Genomic DNA, 19387 nt, shown 5'->3' on the forward strand with positions numbered 1-19387 from the left:
AGATTAAGAAAGGTACCTTTCCTTGAAGGTGAAGGTTGTTTTGCAGATATTCCCGGACCTCCTCGTCTGTGTCTTTCTGGGGAGACATGGCAAAGCTGGGTCACAATGATGGCCCAGCATCCTCCTTAACCCACATCCCATTCCTTTCCAGGCCAACACCCGGTAGCTGGTGTGTATGTGTGTGAGGGAGTTGGGTTCTGGGAGAAACTGAAAGGGTCCAAAGGTCAGGGATGGTCCAAAGGGAGTCCTAGAGGCTACAGATGCACCTTGAAGAGACAGTAAGAATTAGAGGGGCTTGGAGTGTGGGAGGAGGTAGGGAGTAATGAGAGATTGTTCTCGAAGGTCAAATAAGGCCACTGATGGATGACTGGGGGTCAGAGGAGGGTTAAAGTGGGGCTGGGGAGTGCCTGGGTAGCTCAGTGGTTTAAGCCTCTGCCTTCAGCTCAGGTCCATGATCTCAGGGTCCTGGGATCGAGCCCCACATCTGGCTGTCTGCTCAGCAGGGAGCCTGCTTCCCCCTCTCTCTGCCTGCTTCCTCCTCTCTCTGCCTGCTTCTCTGCCTACTTGTGATCTCCCTCTGTGTGAAATAAATAAGTAAAATCTTTAAAAAAAATAAATAAAGGGGCTGGGCAGAGGGAAGGGAGTTTTTGAAGATCAGAGGAGGTGAGGGAGTTGTAAGGGAAATGGCAAGATCACCAGAGGTCATGAGGGATCAAGCAGATCAAGTCACCAGTGGGATTTCTGTGGAGGCCAAAGGAAAGGTCAGTAAGGGCGATTCCTGAGATCCCCAGGAGAGAGGGACCCTCAAAGACCAACTTGAGGGGTCAGAGGAGCCCTGAAGGGCTCTTTGGGTTCTTGGGAAGACCCAACAGGTCCTAGGAGGAGTTTGAGGTCCTGAGGGAAGGATTCTTTAGAGTTCCAGGAAAGGGGGTGTTTGTGATACCAGTGGGAGTCAGTGGTCTTCAAAGTCCCCAAGCGGTTAATAGGCTGTTGGCAAGGTCCTGGGGGGATTCTTAGGATCCCTGTGGTTGACAAGCATGGGGGTTGTTATCCCATACAAAGGGTAAGTGGGATCCTGGGAGTCCTCCTTGGAGCCTCAGAGGGCTTAGGAGGGTTGGGGGAGGGTGGTGGGATCAACCCATCTCAGGAATCCTGAAGCATCTGAGGCTTGGGTGTGGTTCTGGGGAAGCAGCCAGTCCTGCGGGGCTACTGGGATCACAGAGTGCTCACTGGAACCCAAGTCTTTGGGGGCTCTTGTATATGAACAGAATCCAGAGGATGGAGTCACCAGGCCCCAAGGGAAAGAGGTGATGAGCTGGAGAGCTCAGTAGGGACCCAGAGGTTCAGGAGAGAGCCAGTGGGATCATGGGGGACTCGATGGATCCCAAGGAGGTTTGGGAGGTCCTGGTGGAGAACTGAGAGGAGTCTCAGGAGGGCTCATGTGTCTCCGCAGGGCCATGGGGTCCTAATATGTCAGGCATGGTCGGGGAGTGGGCAGCGTTCAGTAGGGTCCTTCAAGGCTCCCTATGGTCCTTGGGCCCCACCGGTCTTAATGATACTCCTGAGTTTCCTAACTGGGTTCCAGTTAGGGTCCTCAGGTCCTAGGGTTTTGGAAGTATCCCAAAAGGGGTCCTCAGCACCCTGGGGAAAGTCTTAGGACATCCTAAGGGAGCCAATGAGTCCTCGGGGTCCTGGAGAAAGATTCATTAGGGTCTCCTAAGAGAGGGCTCCCAGGGGGATCCTTGGGGCTCAGGAGGGTCCCAGGGGCTTGGTGGGGTGTGGGGTCAGGTGCTGGCAGGTGCCATCATGGGGTGGTGCAGGCACCAGGGCATAGCGGTTCTTGGCCTGTGTGATGAGTTCCTGGTCCGTGGGCGCACACATATTCAGGCCGATGGGCAGCATCTTCTTGAGCGTGGCGACAATCAGGGATGTCTGCACAGAGTACCGGTCCCCTCGGCGCTTCTTCTTGGTGCGTTCCTGGTCTGAGCCACCTGACTGTGGGGACAGGGGTTCAGTACTAGCCTAACTCCCATCCTGGCCCCAGGCCCCAGCCCAGGCTTCTGCAACTGTCCATCTTCCAGCCCAAAGCCTGGGTGCCAGATGTCCCCTCCCCTACCTCAGGGCCAGCATCAGTTTCCACCCCAGATTTTGCTGATCTTTCAGCAAAGCCCCCAGCCCTCACCCTAGATCCTGCCAGATCCAAGCCTCTGTCTAGCCCATATTCCCAGCCTCCATCCCAGACCCTTCCAGATTTCGCCCAATTCCAGGCCTTTCTCAACCTCTGGCAGTCTCTTCCAGAATCCCCTAACGACTTCCGCACCACAACTTCCCTCCCCCACAACACGCACAACCTGACATTTTATATCCAAAGAGTGAGTTCCCAAGAATGAAACAAAGATGCAAAACCATGAAGTCTCAAGAGACAAAAAAAGTTGGAAGGAAAAGAGAGACACTGAGAGACAGAGACAGACAAAGAGATGGGGAGACAGAAGATGGAAGAGAGATCCAGAATGATCTGGAAGCAGAAACACGGGGCACAGAGTCCCACAGCCGTGTTCTGGAGCCGAGGGCCATCCCAATCATGCCAAAGAGAAGCCCCAGTGACAAGCTCTGACAAGCCCCAGTGACAAGCTTCTGGCCACATCCACCCCGGCTCATAGGACGGAGCATGGCCCACATATGTGCCAAGACACCATTGAGGCCACATGCAGCATCCCACTGGGTCCTTGCAGAGCCCTGGGGCCAGGGGTCACTGGCCAGATGCCAGTTGAGACTCAAAAAATAAAACACTTGACTAAGGTCGCACAGCCAACTGCCAACAGTCAGGATCTGAACCCAAGTCAATCTGGTCCCAGAGCCCAAGCCTTAAACCCAACCATGCGCGTGCCTGGCCCACCCTGTGACCTCAGACCACAATGCTTTGGGAAAAGCTCAGAGGTGTGCTGGGGTTTTTTTTCTTGTTTTTTGTGTTTTTTTTTTTTTTTAACAAAAGTTAAAAAAAAAAAAAAGTTAAATTGCCAAAAGCTGAGTGTTGGAAAGGGAGTGGATGGGGGTGGTGGGGAGGCTGGGGGCTGGGAGACAAGGATGAGGGGTGGGGAACAGGGGCGGGGGAAGCAGAAGCTGGGGAGAGGGGAGAAGAGGGTATTAAGCCAAGAGGCATGCGGAAGGTCCCAGACATGGGGCTGACCTGTACATCTCCCGCCTGCTTCATCAGGTTGCAGACAGAGACAAGAAGGGTTACCCTGGTCTCTCAGAGAACCCCAGGCCCAACGCCAAGTGCGCCCTACCCTGCCCCAGCTGCCAAGTGGGCAGCTCCCCTGCCCCAGCCCGACACACATCCCCTAGCTGGGCATTTCCAGACCCTGACTCAGGGCGGGTGGATTTGTTCCTTCGGACCCTGAAGAGGGCAGTTCTGAGACGTATAAGGGGACAGGAAGAGGGGGGGGGATATGGGGTAATGGGGATATGAGGAAAGACATGGAAGAAGAGGACATCAGGGTGGAGGGAGATGGAGGAGGGGAAGGGTGGGAGAAGAGGGAATTGCGGAGGAGAGAGTGGGGAGGAGGGGGATGGGGAGAAGTGAGAGGGGAGATGGGAAAGGGAGGGGAAGGAGGTGAGGGAGAGAAAGGAGATAGGGAAAGGAGGAGAGGAGGGACATAGGAGGAGGGGGATGGGGAGGAGGGACATGGGGAGGAAGGAGGAGGGAGATGGGATAAGGGTGATGGGGAAGAAGGAGATGGGGAGGAGAGGGGAGATGGCGAAAGAAGAGGGATATGGGGGGAAGGAAAAAGAGGAGGGAGATGGGGTAAGGGAAGAGACAGATGGGGAGGCAGGAGGAGGGAAATATGGGATGTGGTGATAGCTGCAAGGAATGTGACCAGGACAGGGCAGGCTGGCTGGATGAAGGGGTCAGGCAGGAAGGCCTAAAGGGTGCTCCCACCCTCCCCACCAAGTCCTCTCACCACAAAGCACCCACCTTGGCCATTTTGCTCTTATTGTCAGCAGTCAGAAATGACATGTTGTTGATCTCATTCTGGACCACGAAGTTCTGCTCCTCGCGCTTGAAGTTCTGGAGGGAGAAGCAGTGTCAGGATCAGCCACAGTGGTGAGGGTCTTGGCAAGGAGGGGCAGAATGGGCAGGAACTCACGTGGGACTTGGACCAGTAGATGAAGATCTCGCCCACCATCCGGAACAGCTCCTCAGCGCTGGGATTGGGCTCCGTCAGCCAGTGCGCCCTAGATGGGCAGGGAGGGGGCTGGTGAGGGATGGGGGCAGGGACCCCCTCTGAAGGGGAGGCCTCACAGAGAGCTCTCAGGGGACGGGACCATCCAGTGGGAGGGATGGAGTTTTCTAGGGTAATCTGGCCACTTGGATGATTTGAAAATCTTAACAATTCTTTTTAAAAAGGGATTCTTCTATCTCTACTTTTTTATGGAAACACAACATAGTCAACTTGATGAACCAGTACAAGGTGAACACCACCCAAGTCAAGAAACAGAACACTTCCAGAACCCAGAATTATCTCCGTGCCCCTCCCAGCATGAACATGAACTATTTTTGTCTGTTCTTGAATGCTGCAGAAATAAATGATAATGTCTGGAATTTTCCTGGCTTCTTTCAATCCGATGTTTGTAAGATCCACCCACATTGTTGTGTGTTGCAAGGGTTGGCCCATTTTTGCTCCCATGTAGTATCCCACAGTGTGAATGCATGATTTACTTGTTCAGGCTCTCTGACCCAGGGCTCTGCCTCTGGGGTACTAATTGATCCCAGTCTCCCACAATTTACTTGTTCAGGTTCTCTGACCCAGGGCTCCACCTCCGGGGCACTGACCCTAGAGCAGTACCTGCCTCCTGAGCACAACCATGGGTGTGCATGGACTTATCTAGCATGCGGACCAGAGCTTCCCATATCTGCTCCTGTGACAGACATAACTAATCAATCCCAGCCCCCTTTCTTACAAAGCCCTGCTGCAATCTTTGAGTTTTCTCCACCAGGATGGAATCTGGAGTTGAAACCTATTTACTAACCCCAGATCAGGCTGCCCCTAGGAGTGAGTAATTCTTTAAATAGTGCTTCTGATTTTAGAGGGATGTTGACAACTAACTGACACCTGCTCTTGCTTTTATCTAAAGACCTGTTTCTGAGGGAAGCCAGGCTGGCTGGCTCTGGGCTGTCTCCCCTTCCTGTCAGGGACGGAGGAAGGCCTGACTATCGGGCCCCCGCCACCTGGGCCTGGAGAAGGTGCTGGAGGGAAAGTGGGGCTCCTGATGGCTGACACAGCAGCCTCCCAGGGGCTCTGCCTCAGTGGGTGTAAAGGAGCGGAAGGGGCGTGCACACCAGTGGGCTGGATTTTGTGGGGCCAGAAGCAATGGTGGGGGGTGGTCAGAAGGCTGGGTGGGCTCAGGTGAGAGTCGGAAAAAAATAATAGTCACTCAAAAGGTGGGGGGTCAGGTGGGGTCAGGGAGGTGGGAGGTTAGGTTGACTGTGCACGGGGATGGCTGGGGACACGCTGACCTGTTGTTGTCCACATAGCGGATGAGCAGTGGGTAGAGGGCGTACAGGTCCCGGCAGAGCACAGAGAACTCATCCCGCACCAAGAGCTCGCCCTCCTCCGCTTCGGCCTTGGCCTCCAGGCGCAGCTGCTCCTCCTCAGCTACCACCTTCCCCGCCCGCTTGCGCAAGCGCCCAATGGTAGGGATGAAGTGGGAATGCAGAAGCTCAGGCCGGGCCCGGCTCACAATGGGCTGGGCAAACACTGCAGGAGCAAAAGGGGGGTGCAGGGGACTTGCTGCTGGCCAACCTCAAACTCTGGCACCTGACCTATGGCCTTTGATCTCCATCCTGACCTCTGCTCCCAGCCCATGATTCCTGACCGATGCCTGGGACCCAGCAGCTCTCGTGGACCCCAGCCTGACCTCAGCTTCTACCTCTGATCTCATTCCTGACCTCAGGCCCTGACCTCTGACACAGCCCTCAATCCTTGGTCCCAGCCATATCCCTTGACCTGGACCCAGCCTGACAGAAGCACCTGACCTCTGACCCCAACAACTGAGTCATAACCTGATACCTTACTCTACTCTTACTCTTACTCTACGACCTCTCACTCTAGTCTTTTACCTCTGACCTAGCCCAAACGCAGAACCTGACCTCACCGCATGATTTCTGTGATGCCTGGTTTCTTATTCCAGCCTCTGACCTCTGCTCCCGATCTCTGCTCCCAGCCCCCAATCCCTAGCTCGACCCGATTCCTGATACAGAACTTCTGAGCCAGGGATCCCAGCCCTTTAAAAACTCATTTCTTGACCTCTGACCTACAGCCCCATCCATATCAGGGACCCTGACGCCTGACCTGGTTTTCTGACCCTTTGTATAAGGAACCCATGCCTCTGGCCCAGCTTCTTACCCTCTCCAAGGCTCTGGAAATTCAGAATCCAGTCTGGAGGACTCTCAGGACCCATCCATTCACCCCAGACCCCATGAACCTGAGATTCTGACCCTTTGGGATGACCCCTAGCCTTCTGACCCTGAGAAAGCCTAGACTCCAACTTCTCCCAACTCCCAGGAAACCACAACCCCGAGATCTCCCTCTCAGACCCTCAGATTCAAGGGCCTGGGGTCCAGGACATTGGCCCCAGCCTCAGGAGCCCGGTGCCCCCCAGACCCACCGGCCAGACGCTTCATCCACGATGCCTCGTCAATGCCCAGGTTGTTGACGATGATCCGCAGGATGTTCCCCAGCAGGGAGTTGAGGTGGTCAGAGGTGACCGCTGTGCAGGGCGGGGGGGCCCCTGCGGGCAGGGCAGGGGGTGGCGCCTCGGGCCCGCGCTCCCACCAGCGGGGCAGGTAGCTGCACAGCATGGGCAATGTGATCTCGATGACGTGTGGCATCTCCGTGTAGCGGGCTCCCGACTCGGCCAGCACACCGATGTCCGCCATAAGCCGCTCCAGCACTGGGATGTCAGGACACATCTCCTCCACACTATTGGGGAGCCCCAGGACTGGGGTGCATGGAGGAGTCAGGGCGCTCTCACCCATCACCCCCAGACCTCAGTGTCTGCACCACGAACCCGGGCCCCCCACAAGCTCTGGAGTGCCCCCATCCTGGGGAATCCTCAGCCCTCAGAACCCAGACTGGATCACACTGCCCCCAAAGAGGGCTCCTGCCACCCCGGGGCCCTGTGCTGGGGAGAAGGTAAGGCCTGCCAGCTGCCCCAGCCCCATGCCACTTACGGGCCCGCTCCCGGGGAGACTTGGTAGTGTACACTGAGCAGGCATTATACTCATTCAGCTGAGGCTCCAGGAACGCCACCGGCATAGCTGCTGCAAGACGGGCCAGGCACTCCCCCAGGGCTGGCCGCAGCCTGGAAAAGGGGGCTACTTAGCTCCCATGCCCCTCTTTCTGCCTGCTCCCGGGTCCCAGCCTCTGTCTCCACAGAAGTGTCTCTCCCCAGAACTCTCCTGAGAGGAGCTGCCATTACCGAGGACACCAAGGTAGTCTTTCCCCAGGGCTTTTTAAATGTCTTCTTGCTCCAATGGCTGAGCCCAGCTCAGGAGACCCCAGCCACATAGCCACCACCAGGGGCCCTCCCCAGTGCCCCCAGCTTGCTGTGGCTCCCGTGTACCACACCCTGCCAGGGCAAGCTCGCTCCCCAGTAGGGAACACCTGCCATCCTGGGCAGCCAGTGCCTGGGGCCTAATTTGGCCCCTGAGCCAGAGGTGGCCACTTCCTTCACTGGCTTTCCCCTGAGTGACCTCATGTGGCCGCCTCGGTGAACTGCAGCTGTCACTAAGCCCATCTGCTGTTGAAGCTTTGAACATCTCTCCTGCTCCCTCCTTTCCCTGAGCCCCACAGTACCCACCCCAGCCCCCAACTATGGTTCTCTCTCCTTACTTTTCTACGTAAGTGTTCTTGGTGGTTCCCAGAGAGTAGATACTGCACAGCGTTCGGTAGCAAGAGACCTGGACGTCATCCACTGAGGGAGAGATGGAGGGCGAAGGTCAGGGACGCACCTATCACACCTGTGCTCCCTGCCCTCCTCCCTCGTCTCCAAATACTGGGTAAGAGCAGGGCTGTAGAGCCAGCCTGCCATTTACCAGTTTTGTGACTTGAGCAAGTACCAACATGCTCTTGGCCTCAGTTTCCCTATTTGTAAAATGGGGATAATTATAGTATCTTCCTCGTGGAGTGGTTGTGAGGATCAAAAGAGTTAATGCTTGGAGGCAAGTTGGAACGTGGCACACAGCAGGCACTCAATAAAGGCTAGAGAGGAGTCACAGGTCTCTTTGATGATAGTGCTGTACACTCTTTGCAGAAAAATGCAAACAAACACCCAATCCCAACTATAATTTGAGGTCATCCACCATCCCCTGCCCCCCCCCCCGGCCACCCACCCAGGTTAGGAACCTCAACAACCTCACAAATGTCATGGGACCCAAAGAGGTTAAGGGGCATGTTCTAGATGCAAGTCACTACACAGGCCTAACAACCAAATACAACAAGGGAAATCTGACCGGATTCTGAATATTTTTTTTTTAATCAAAGACATGTGGAGGGTAACAATGAAAATTTAAATACAGTCAGGTCACGTGGTGATGATGATACTGTGATTACGTGACAGAGACGCAGGGATCCGGTGTCACGGTGGATGCAACTCACATTCAAAAGTTCAACGAAAAGGTTTATAAACACTTTCCACCCCTAAAGTGAAAGGGTAAGTGAATGGGGCAAATTGTTAACAATCCTCTTCTTCTGACTTTCCTGGATACTTTGAAATTTTCTAAATAAAATGTGGGGGTGGGGGAAGGACCCCACCCAAGCGGAACTTTTCTTACTTTTATCAAGAGGTTGTGATTTCAAATCAACAGTGAGCTGAGACATAGCCCCACTATCTGCCAGTCCTCACAGCCCACTGGCCCTCTAGCCGATCCTGGACACCTTCCAGGGTATTCCCTGAGCCTCTCACAACCACCAAGTCCCAAACTGACCTTGGCATCTCCCTCAAACTGATTACTTCTTCCAACCCCTGTCTCTTGGAGGCCCCACCATCTGCGGGTCCCGGGCCAGGGCCTTGGGCCTCCCTCTGGCTGCCTCCCCGCCACAGCCCATCCCCTCAGCCTTCTGAGCGTCTGTCCCACCAGCTCCACCTGTCCTTCCCCTCCTTGCTCCTCCATAGTCCAGGCCACATCTGGCAAGGCTCTTTTTTTTGAGTACCTGACAACCCCCTGGGTGTTGTGTCTTGCTTGTGTCTCATTAACCAAAGCACATTGCTCACTATTATGTCCCAAGACCCCAGGCTGGGTCACATACCGTATGTGCCCCTTGGGAGCATACACATGGCACACACTACTAATGGACTCCCAATATCTCCTCTTAACATTTTTCTGCTCTTTTCTTCCTCCTCGTAAGAGACCTCCAATATTTAGCCTGACACACGACCTCCCAGAATAAAGGCCACTTCCTAGCCTTCCTTGTGGTGACATGCGGCCACATGCTAAATCCTGGCCAACCAGATGGATGTCAGCAGGAGTGATGGAGACTGCTTCTAGGTCTTTCCTTTATAAGGACTGCAATGCCCTCCTCTTCACTTCTTCTCTTCTACAGTCTAGAGTGAAGATGTAATGGTGTGCCATCCCGGGCCACAGGCCTAAGGAGGGTATTTCCAAGATGGCAGAGTACAAAGATGGAGGACATCTGGGCTTCTGATGTGCTGAGCCACTTACAACTAGACCATTACATGAGAAAGAAATACCCTTCCTTCCTGTTTCAGCTACGGTGATTTGCGGTCTTTTTGTTAGAGTGGCTGAACTCATACCCTCACTCCCTCATTTGTTACCTACCAATTCACTTGGCTCAGAGCAATGAATCCACACACGCAAACAGCCGGGCACATGGGGAGGGCTAGTGTTGGGTGAATTGGCCCCCCCACCCCCGCCCTTGGGGCCAGGGCCCTTACGGATGACGTCGTCTCCGAACTGGTGCTGGGCGATGTGCTGGAAGAGCGTGGTGAGGACGGGCAGCAGGGCCACGGTGGTGTAGGTGAGGTTCTGGCCCACGCCCTTCACCTGCGTGCGCGCCTGGGACACCTTCCCCAGGCGCAGGTTCTCCACCATCTTCTCGATGTCCTCTGATGCGCTCTCAAAGAAGGAACGGAGGCCAGCCTTCACGATCTCGGGGCCTGACTTCATCACTGTCCTAGGAGGGAAGCCGGGGCGCACCAGTTCTAGAATCTGAGATTCTCGATTTCGAAAAGCAGAGAACGGGTGGGAGTTGGCACCATGCCCCATACCTTGCATCCAGGGAGCGGGCCAGGATGTGAAGGCAGTTGACCACAGCCGGAGCATCTGTCCCTGGGAAAGGAAGACGGGCCAGGGTGGCGGAAAGGCTAAGAGGGCAGTGCCTTCCTCTAACTCCCAACTCAGCCCCAGGTCCACCTCCACCTAGACCCCAAGAGGTCCCTGTCCTTCCCTAAACCCACTCTGCCTGTGCCTCTCCCAACCCAGCCTGGACCCTCTGGGCCATCACAGTCTGGTGATGAGTCTATGTCCCTACAGGCCTGGGGGTTCCATGAGGCCAGGGCCCAGGGCTGTCCCAGTCACAGCCCTGTCCCCAGGATGACCCCACCCATCCCCAGGTGGGGAGAAAGAACGCAGTGAAGCTTGTCCAAATCAAGGCCTAAACCAGAACTCCTTCTTCAGGGTGGGGCTGGCGACTGCAGGGAGAGAGGGAGGATTAAGGAGAAGAGCTGGGGAGCAGAGCTACTTACCGAAGAGAGAAACTCGGTGACGGACAAGAGCAGCAAGCTTGCAGAAGAGGCTGAAGAAAGGGACAGAAGGACAGGGGCAACAGGTAGTGAGGATATCGAGGGACAAGAACAGCAGTGATGCAATTAAAGGGCCAGGGACAGAAGACAGAACCAGGAGGACAAGGGATTTTGGGGAAGAAACTGAAGGGTCAGCGGCAGAAACGGGGATACTGGGAGCTGAGGCTGGTCTGCCTTTCTGACTGGGTGACCATTTGCCTCAAAGTCCCATGTCCTGGGAAACCCCTCAGGCCTGGGCACAACAGGACAGCTGGTCACCTTCACCCTTCAGTTCCTTCTGCAGCTAGAGTGGTCAGCACCCAACACCCAGTACAGAGCCCCTAAGGTCCAAGGATGGGCAGAAAGGGTCCAGGATTATGATACTGTGAGGTCAGGGGGCTGGTGACAGGTCACAGCATGACCCACCTGGTGATCATTTCCTTCTCCTTGTTGGAGGCATGGCCGCCACTGCCCAGCACTTTGGCCGGTGTGGACAGGAAATAGAGGCAGTGGTTGGTGAAGTACTGGTTGATCAAAGGGAGCAGGATCTGGGGGGTGGGGAAGAGATGAGGGGCACTGAGTGAAGGGTAGGGGAGCCCACCCAGTCCCCAGCCCCTCCAGCTTCTGAGCCCACCTCTCACCTTGGCAAAGAACTTAATCTCTTGTTCATGTGGAGACTTTTCTACTCGTCCACTGCTGACCACAGCCTCTGGTGGGGGAGGGGAAAACAGGGGTCATAGTGGGTTCAAGGCTGGGGAACTCAGGGCATTCCAATGGAGGGGTGGGGGACTCTAGGGCAAAGGTAGGAAAAGATGGGAGACTAATTCTTGGTTTAAAGTAAACTCTGCTGCCTTTGAGGTGAACCTCTCTCCCCTTTCTCAATTGATCCCCCTAACTCCTTGATCAAACCCTTCCTGAGGCTGTAAATGGGGAGGACAAACTGGGATGGGGTAAAGCTATAGGACATCCCTTTCCTCACGGGTCCTTTTCTCCTTGAACTTTGATATTTGGCACTGAATAAGTTTGGAATAAACAAATGAATGAAACCAGAAGTCAACATAGACAGATTCGAATTGATTTTAGAGTGGAAATCAATTTCAGATAATAAAAATGGTGACAGTAATAATTAATACTACTATTAATGCTGGATCCCATTATTAAACACTGGCTATGTCACTGGCACTGTGAGAAATGTGCTTATCTAATTGCCTCCCAGCTTGGAGAGCTGTATAGTCGGTACCTCACCTTCATTTTACAGACAAGGGAACTAAGGTGCAATAACTCAGTCTGGGTCACCCAGCAAGTAAGGGACAGAACTGTGGCCGACTATGGTGGACAGGTAGGGAAACTGAGGCACGGAGAGGAAAGGGAGTTGCTGAGAAGTGCTCAGAGCAGAGGATCAGTGTGTGGGACTCGAGGTGAGATGTGTAAGAGTGAGTCCTGCTGTGTCACTCATCTGAGGGAGCCTGGGGGTCTTGGGTGGCTCTCCAGGGGAAGCTGGGAGGGATTCTAGGGGCCAGCTGTGATTCTTAATGGGACCTAAGAGGCATGTGCAGGGCACACCAACAGCCTTCATGCTCAAGAGAGAGCCAGGATCTTCCCAGTCCTCACCCTCTTTGCCCCTAAGCCCACAGTCTGTCCCCAGCGCAGCCAAGGGGAGTCTGTGAACAACTGAAGCAGGTCACCGTCCTCTCCTGCTCAGAACCCTCCCATGGTGCCATTCCACTCAGGAAGCCACAGTCTCCCCATGCCTGCAAAGCCCTACGTGGTCTTTGAGAGGGCAGAGGGCACCTCTCTGCCCTCATCTCCTCACACTTTCTGCCTCAGTCAGTCTGCTTCAACCACTTGGGCTTTGGGTTACTCACACCAGGGACCTCTCAGAACTTTTGCACTGGCTGTTTCTCTACCTGGAATATTCTCCCCAAGCCTCCAGCCAGCTCCCTCCCAGCTCCTTCGCAGTCTTCTTTACTTAAATTTTAACCAGCCCCACTTTCCCCCACTCCTAATCTTCCTTAGCTGGCTCTAGTGAATTCTTCTTCCCAAAACACATTAGTGTTTTAAAAACCTGTATAACTGTCTGAATGCACCACAGAAATATAAATGCAGGCGGACAGGGATCTTTGTTTTGTTCACTGCGCTCACCACCTGGAACAGTGTTCTCAACACTTGGAACAGTGTCTGGCACAATAATGAGATGGGGGAGGGAAGGAGAAAGGCATGAACTGGGGCCTTAGGGGAAACAGCACGTATGGACGGAGTTCAGAGGACCTCCTCCATACCCAAATGGGCGATAAATTCCTGGGAGATGTCCATCCAGCGCAGCAACTGCTGCAGGAAGCCAAAAGCAAATCGTTTCTCAATGGAAGACGTGTCCAACTCCATGTCCTTAAGGCCTCTGCGCGGACAGAGAGGAGTCAGCCCCGAGGAAGGCCCACCCTGTCTCCCAATCTCTCCAGTTCCCTTTCTGCTTCACTAGGCCTTGCCTCTGCAGGCTTCTGCTCCACCACATATACCCCTCAAGTTTCGGGATGCTCCCTGGCCCCGCCTTCCCTCTCCACGCCCCACCTTCCTGGCCTCCTCCCCACTTCTGTTCCGGTCTCCAGCCCAGGCCCCGCCCCTTAGCCCCTCCCCTCCATGGCGTCAAATTGCCCCCCCAAGCCCCACCTCTCTTTGCCTCCTCCCCAGGCCCCGCGCCCTTAGTCCCTCCTGTCTCTGACAATCAGGCCCCACCCCTCTAGGATTCCTCCCCTCTCTGGCCCCGCCTTGCTACCCCAGCCCAACTTTTCCCACTTTCTGCCTTGCTAGCTCCTCCCACATTCCCCCCCCCCCCCACCCCCCCCCCCCCACCCACCCCTCCGCTCCCCCACGCCACCCCCCAACCCCCCCGCCAGGCTTGCAGCGCACATGCCTGGTGACAGCATAGCCGTTCATCTGCAGGAACTTTAGAAGCTCCTGGGCCTTCTCTCGATCTCGTGCCTTCTCCTTGGCTGTGAGTGTGTCGTAGGGGACCAGCAGAGGGTGGGTCCCACCACCTGGAACAGTAAAGACCAGAAATCAGAGGGCTGGAGAGACCCAAGCCACTTTCAAGCCACTCTACGTCGTTCTTGTAGCTGAGGGCATGCATAATTACAGCAATAAAAACAGAGGTAAGAATAACCAAAACATGGTTTTCAGGTGATTGTCATCTCCTCACCACAACCCTATGGTAGTAGATGCTACTACCAGCATCTACTGGGGAGGGGCAGGGTGAAAGCAATCGTTCAAAGTCACACAACTGTAATCTAGACCCTTATGACTCTGGAGCCCATGACTAGGGAACTTTGGTGATGGGATGGGATGGGATGGGATGGGATGGGCGCCCTCACCTTTGGCCTCCAGCTCCTGCTTCTTCTTCCGCCCCCACGTGTTGTGGTAATTCTCCGCCAGCTGTTCTGCCATGGCCTGGGAAAGGACGAAAGATTCAGAGCCCAGACTCAGAAGATGCCCTCCCCAACCCCAACAAACACCTCCATGCCCCTAGATAAAAGATCAGGGCTCTTTTTACCTGCAGCTCCCGGGACAGGGTAACTCCGCTGAGGTCGGGGGGCTGGGGGCTGTAGCCTTCTCGCGGATCATAAGTCTGGGAGGACAAGGGAGAGATGGGAGGGCTTGATGGGCTAGCAGGAAGCCTGGATGGCAACACAGTTACTCTCTCCAGCTGGCCCTAGACCCCCCGTTCTGCACCCTCTCCTTCAGGCCCTGTCTCTAACCCACGCTCTCCTCTCCTCTGCCTTTTGTGGTTTTCCAGACCCAGGCCCACTCCCTTTCCAGGTCTCTCAGCCTTGTGCAGTACCCTGCTCCCGGCCTCCCCATTACGATTACCGGATTACCCGACCCCACCTTCCTCCCTTGGCCCTTCTCTCTCAATCACACCTCCTGCCTGGCCCCGCCCTCGCCTGGCCCCGCCCCTTAGTTTAGCCACTCACCACCCCCATTACCCCCGACCACGCCCCAGCCTGGCCCGGCCTCCACCTGGGCACTTTGGGATATCTTCCGGGTTTTCTTCTTCTCTGTCTTCTCCTCTTCCCCCTCCCTGGCCTTCTCTATCGTCCATTCCCAGGCAATCATGGCCTTCAAGGACTCCTTGATGGGCCAGCGGTAAATCTCTTTGTCCTAGGGCGGACAGAAAGGCAGGGAGTTGGAGGGCTGGGACGGGAGGGAGGTGGCGGTTGGAGCCTTACTGGCTGGCCTCCGGTGTCCTAAGAAGGGAAAACCCTCCACCACGTGCTAGGAGAAAGTGGTCCAGCTTGGATTCGAACCCAGGTCTCTTACCCGCTTTGTGACAGAGGCTCCCAAACCAACCCTCATCCCATTTTACACACGAGACTCAGAGAAGTTAAGTTGCATTGTCAAGGAATCAAACCCCATCTTTCTAATTCTTTCTAAGAGAAGGAACACTACAAGTCCGGGGTCTAGAGGAGCCAAAGTTCACGGAGGAGGAGCCCTAACCTGCAGTCCCAGCCAGATCCGAGCTGATGAAGCAGCCTCTCTCTTCCCTGAACACCCAAATTTGGAGGTAACATTTTTGGACCCCTAGCACTGGGCCCCAAACTTGCTCACCTTCTCTGAAAAGGTCTTATAGGGCCTCAGCATGGGATGGGTCTTCAGTTCCTCATCTATGTTCTCCCCATAGGACCAATTGTTCTGGATCTGAAGGTGGAGAGGGGACAGGGAGGGGCAGTGCCACTATGGAGCTGAGGGTGGGGGAAGGATGAGGGGTAGGGAGCAGCTTGGGGGACTCCTGGGGGACTCCCTGGAGGGGTTGAGGGTTCCAGAGGAGGTTTGGGGTCTCAGGAAAGTCTGGGGCCTCAGAGAAGACCTGGGTCTGGGGGAAAGCTGGGGTCTTGAGAAAGACCGGCAGGAATGGGGGTTGCTGGGGAGGGGAGGTCTCCAGCGCTAACCTTGTCGAAGGCCCACTTCTCATGCGTGTACTCCGCAAACTTGTTAATGAAGGAGTCCAGCTTCTCTGGGATGATCACACTATTGGGTGGGTACATAGGGTGGCCAGATGTTGGGGCTGACCCCTCCTTCCATGTCTGAAACCTTCTTCTCCTTCTCCCAGCCCCTAATGCCCACCCCACTCCTACCCCCAGGCCTCACTTGAGGGTCTCCACAGGCCGAGGATCGAAGTTGCCTTCAGCGTCCACTGTGGCCTTTTTCTCGGCCTTGGATGAGTATGAGGCATCCACGTAGTCAGGGGGCAGGGCCCCTGCGATGGCGCACAGACAAGGCATAGCCATGCGGTACAGCTCTGCGTCATACTTCTGTGGATACCACGGGTAGGGATGGGGGTCACTGCGGGTCTGGGTGTGCCTTCAAATCTTGGAGCCCTAGGACCTCAAACTCCACCTTTCCAACAATCAACCCTCCTCCCTGAGCCCCCACACATCAATTATGGTGTCCCTCCCTGAAACCCAGACCTCAGCCTGCCTGACCCTCCAAACCACCCCTATATCACCCCTCTCTAAGCTCCCAAACTAGAGACCCAACCCTTCCTCCATTAAACCAGAGACCCAACCCATAGATTCTTCTGGATCCAAACCTGCCCAACGGGGGCTCCCTCTCTGAACCCCAAGTTTGGGAATTTCATTCAGGATCCCCCAAGTTTGGGGGTGTTGCTTTACACAAACAAACCCTCCAAACAGGCTCCTTTCAGCCCTTCCTCCACCATGGGCCCAGACCTTATGCGCCAGCGAGTCAAAGATGCCCCAGAAGAGTTTGCGAGTGAGGTGCAGCTCTTCCTCGGAGGTGACCCCGAAGTTAGCCCAGCCGGTGGGGAGGCAGTAGTACTTCCAGCAGCGTTCATAGTGGTTGGTGAGGAGCTGGGCGGGAGCAAGAGGGGACATACAGATGGGAGGCACAGAGTAGATGGCGGGCAAAAGAAAGGTCAGGGAGGCCAGGGGTGCCTGGGCCTTGAAATTAGGAAGACGATCTGGATTATGCAGATAATGCTAATGAGGGAAAATGGTTTGCTTCTTGGGGAGTGGTTTGGGTCCATTTACTATGTAAATTTACCCTTCCAGTTTAGAGTGGAACTGCAGCCAGAGCTGGATTTGCCTGGTGTTGCTTTACACAAACAAGCACGCTAATATTAACCCATAGGTATAGTTGTGTGCAAAGTGTGAATGGACATACGGACGGAGTGATCTGTGCGCCCATGAAGGACCACGGCAAACAAACCTGGGCAGAACCCCATGCAAATATATGGTGATTGGGAACAAGGCCTCCATATCCACTAGACAAATTTGAAGCAGGAGCTGGTTTAGATGTATTATGTAAAACAGTCATATCTGAGTTGGAGGTATCTCCTTATGCAAACCAGCAGGCAAAAAAAATATTATAGGAGAGACCGTGCATATATTCCGAACAGTTGGGGTGGTATTTGTTCCAATCAATGCACTCATTTGAAAAGAGCAAGGTACTTGGTCTGCACCTGCACATAAGCATGCTGATTAGGAAAAGCCGAGTCTACGGCCATACCACCCTGAACGCGCCCGATCTCGTCTGATCTCGGAAGCTAAGCAGGGTCGGGCCTGGTTAGTACTTGGATGGGAGGAAAAGCCGAGTACTCCCTGCAAACATACACTAATTCAGGTGAGACCTGGCTCCCTGTTAGGCAAATCAAGCGCCAATGAGGGAGTGGCAGAGGCACCCGTGATGCCACACGGCCCTCCTGGAAATTTAGTATCCCAGTGAGAACGCCAGAGAGGTTCCCGTGGGGACACTGCCCTCACATTCTGTGGGTTCACTGGGCTGAGCGGTGGGGGATACCGGAGCCCAGAGGCCCCAGGGCAGCGCAGGCTCAAGAGGGCCCGTCCTCACCTTGAGCGGCATCTTGGCGAACTCGTTCAGGATGGGCACGTCGAACACCAGGCGCCGCAGCAGGTGCTGCAGCATGGACGGCCGGATGTACCTGCGGGGACACGCACCAGGGGCAGGGACTCACCCCCAGGCCGGCTGCACCCTGCGGCCGGCCGCACCCCCCACCCCCCGCCGGCCCCACGCCGCCCTGCCTGCGCCCCAGCCCCACCTGCAGAGCGCCATGAGACAGTCCTCGATGACGTCGCGCTGCGCCTTGGTGAGCGAGCGGCCACGGGACAGGCGGTACACAGTGTGCAGCATGGAGTCCACCATGATGGCGCGGTGCTCTGTCCCCGCGAACAGCGGCGCGCACTTGGTGATGAGCGGCAGCACCGCCAGGCACAAGTAGCGGTTCAGTGCCAGCGCCATCTCTGTTGTGCTGAAAGTGGCCTGGGACGCAGAGGAGGGGCGCTCCTGGGGTGACCCTCGCTTCAGATACCCTCCACCCGCCGCCACCTAACAGTGTCCCCCACCGCCTCTATTATTACTTTGAACTATGCAAAATTTCAAACATAGAGAAGTGGAGGAATCAAGGAACGAACCCTCCTTATCGAGTGGGCTGTTCTGTAGATACTGGTCCAACCACCACTTTTCTTCCTGTCATACAGCCCTAGCCACCTACAGCTTCACACATGAATACTGAGATATGTATCTCCATTCAGACAAGTGCTTCTGTTTCACATCCCAGGCGGCCACTTTCACACCCCACAGAATTAACAAGCATGCAAAATTCACGAACAGCTTTCTCCAATTGTCTCAAAATCTGCTTTATGTTTGGCTGGGATTGCTTGGATCCGGCCACCTAGAAGGCCCCATAATGTATGTATCTGGCTGCCGGGTCTCGGGTCTTTTCACATCTAATTGTTTCCTCTTCCATTCTTTTTAATACTATTTATTTGCTGGAAAAACTGGATCATTTATCCACTGGAGTTTCCTACATCTTGGGTATGGCTGGCCACAGCCTGGTGGTGTCCTTTAACTTGTGCCTCTGCCCTCGGTCTTTCTTTTCTTTCCTGTGTTTAAGATTTTTATTTATTTTTTATTTTTTAACATAATCTCTACACCCAGTGCAGGACTCGAACTCACAACCTCAAGATGAAAAGGCACATACTCCACCAATGTAGCCAGCCAGGCACCCCTGCCCTTGGTATTTCTGGTACACTGGTAGTTATAGAGCCAAGTTGCAATGTTCCCTTTCCCAGTTAGTAGCCAAGAGTTATTTCTCCAATCTTAAGAAGAGTCTTCTCTCAGCCAAGGTCACCTGTCCAGCATATCATCATTCCTCTGTCTCCTCCATCACCAGCTTGTGTAAAGAATTGTTGACACCCACTGTCCCCAATACCTCACGTGTCAGACCCTCGTAAACCCCCTCCACTACAGCTCTTCCCCACCACCTCACTGAAAGTGCTCACTAAGCTTACCAGGGACCTCCACTGGCCACAGCAGCCATCAGTTCTGTCCTCATCTTACTGGACTGTGTCCCCTTCTATAATCAAACTGTAACTATTATATATCTTATATTCTTATTATAGTCTTATATTATATTCTTATATAGAAAGGGACTATATAGTCCCCTTCTATAATCTAACTGTAACTATTATATATCGATATAACTATTATTGTTGCTGTTGTACGCAAGTCTGTCTCCTTGGTGGAGCCCTCATTAAGAATGATGATTTTTTAA

At 54.6% G+C, this 19387-nt stretch overlaps 1 protein-coding gene across 1 annotated transcript in view; it reads right to left on the reverse strand.

The window, feature by feature from the left end:
• Nucleotides 1-19387, reverse strand: part of RYR1 (ryanodine receptor 1) — a 108392-nt gene that overhangs the window by 42476 nt on the left and 46529 nt on the right. The window contains exons 49-73 of the mRNA XM_059382868.1: nucleotides 17873-18093; nucleotides 17665-17755; nucleotides 16524-16664; nucleotides 15943-16106; nucleotides 15744-15822; nucleotides 15403-15492; nucleotides 14815-14955; nucleotides 14348-14422; nucleotides 14169-14244; nucleotides 13712-13835; nucleotides 13083-13198; nucleotides 11445-11512; nucleotides 11230-11351; nucleotides 10768-10817; nucleotides 10291-10351; nucleotides 9958-10196; nucleotides 7896-7977; nucleotides 7235-7365; nucleotides 6670-7002; nucleotides 5519-5759; nucleotides 4149-4236; nucleotides 3977-4069; nucleotides 3188-3202; nucleotides 1825-1995; nucleotides 17-76 (exon numbers count right to left, since the gene is read on the reverse strand). Of these exons, the coding sequence (XP_059238851.1) occupies nucleotides 17-76; nucleotides 1825-1995; nucleotides 3188-3202; nucleotides 3977-4069; nucleotides 4149-4236; nucleotides 5519-5759; nucleotides 6670-7002; nucleotides 7235-7365; nucleotides 7896-7977; nucleotides 9958-10196; nucleotides 10291-10351; nucleotides 10768-10817; nucleotides 11230-11351; nucleotides 11445-11512; nucleotides 13083-13198; nucleotides 13712-13835; nucleotides 14169-14244; nucleotides 14348-14422; nucleotides 14815-14955; nucleotides 15403-15492; nucleotides 15744-15822; nucleotides 15943-16106; nucleotides 16524-16664; nucleotides 17665-17755; nucleotides 17873-18093 (3072 nt within the window). The remainder of the gene's footprint in view (nucleotides 1-16; nucleotides 77-1824; nucleotides 1996-3187; nucleotides 3203-3976; nucleotides 4070-4148; nucleotides 4237-5518; nucleotides 5760-6669; nucleotides 7003-7234; nucleotides 7366-7895; nucleotides 7978-9957; nucleotides 10197-10290; nucleotides 10352-10767; nucleotides 10818-11229; nucleotides 11352-11444; nucleotides 11513-13082; nucleotides 13199-13711; nucleotides 13836-14168; nucleotides 14245-14347; nucleotides 14423-14814; nucleotides 14956-15402; nucleotides 15493-15743; nucleotides 15823-15942; nucleotides 16107-16523; nucleotides 16665-17664; nucleotides 17756-17872; nucleotides 18094-19387) is intronic.

Source organism: Mustela nigripes, chromosome 17 (genome assembly GCF_022355385.1).
Source record: "Mustela nigripes isolate SB6536 chromosome 17, MUSNIG.SB6536, whole genome shotgun sequence".
NCBI lineage: Eukaryota > Metazoa > Chordata > Mammalia > Carnivora > Mustelidae > Mustela > Mustela nigripes.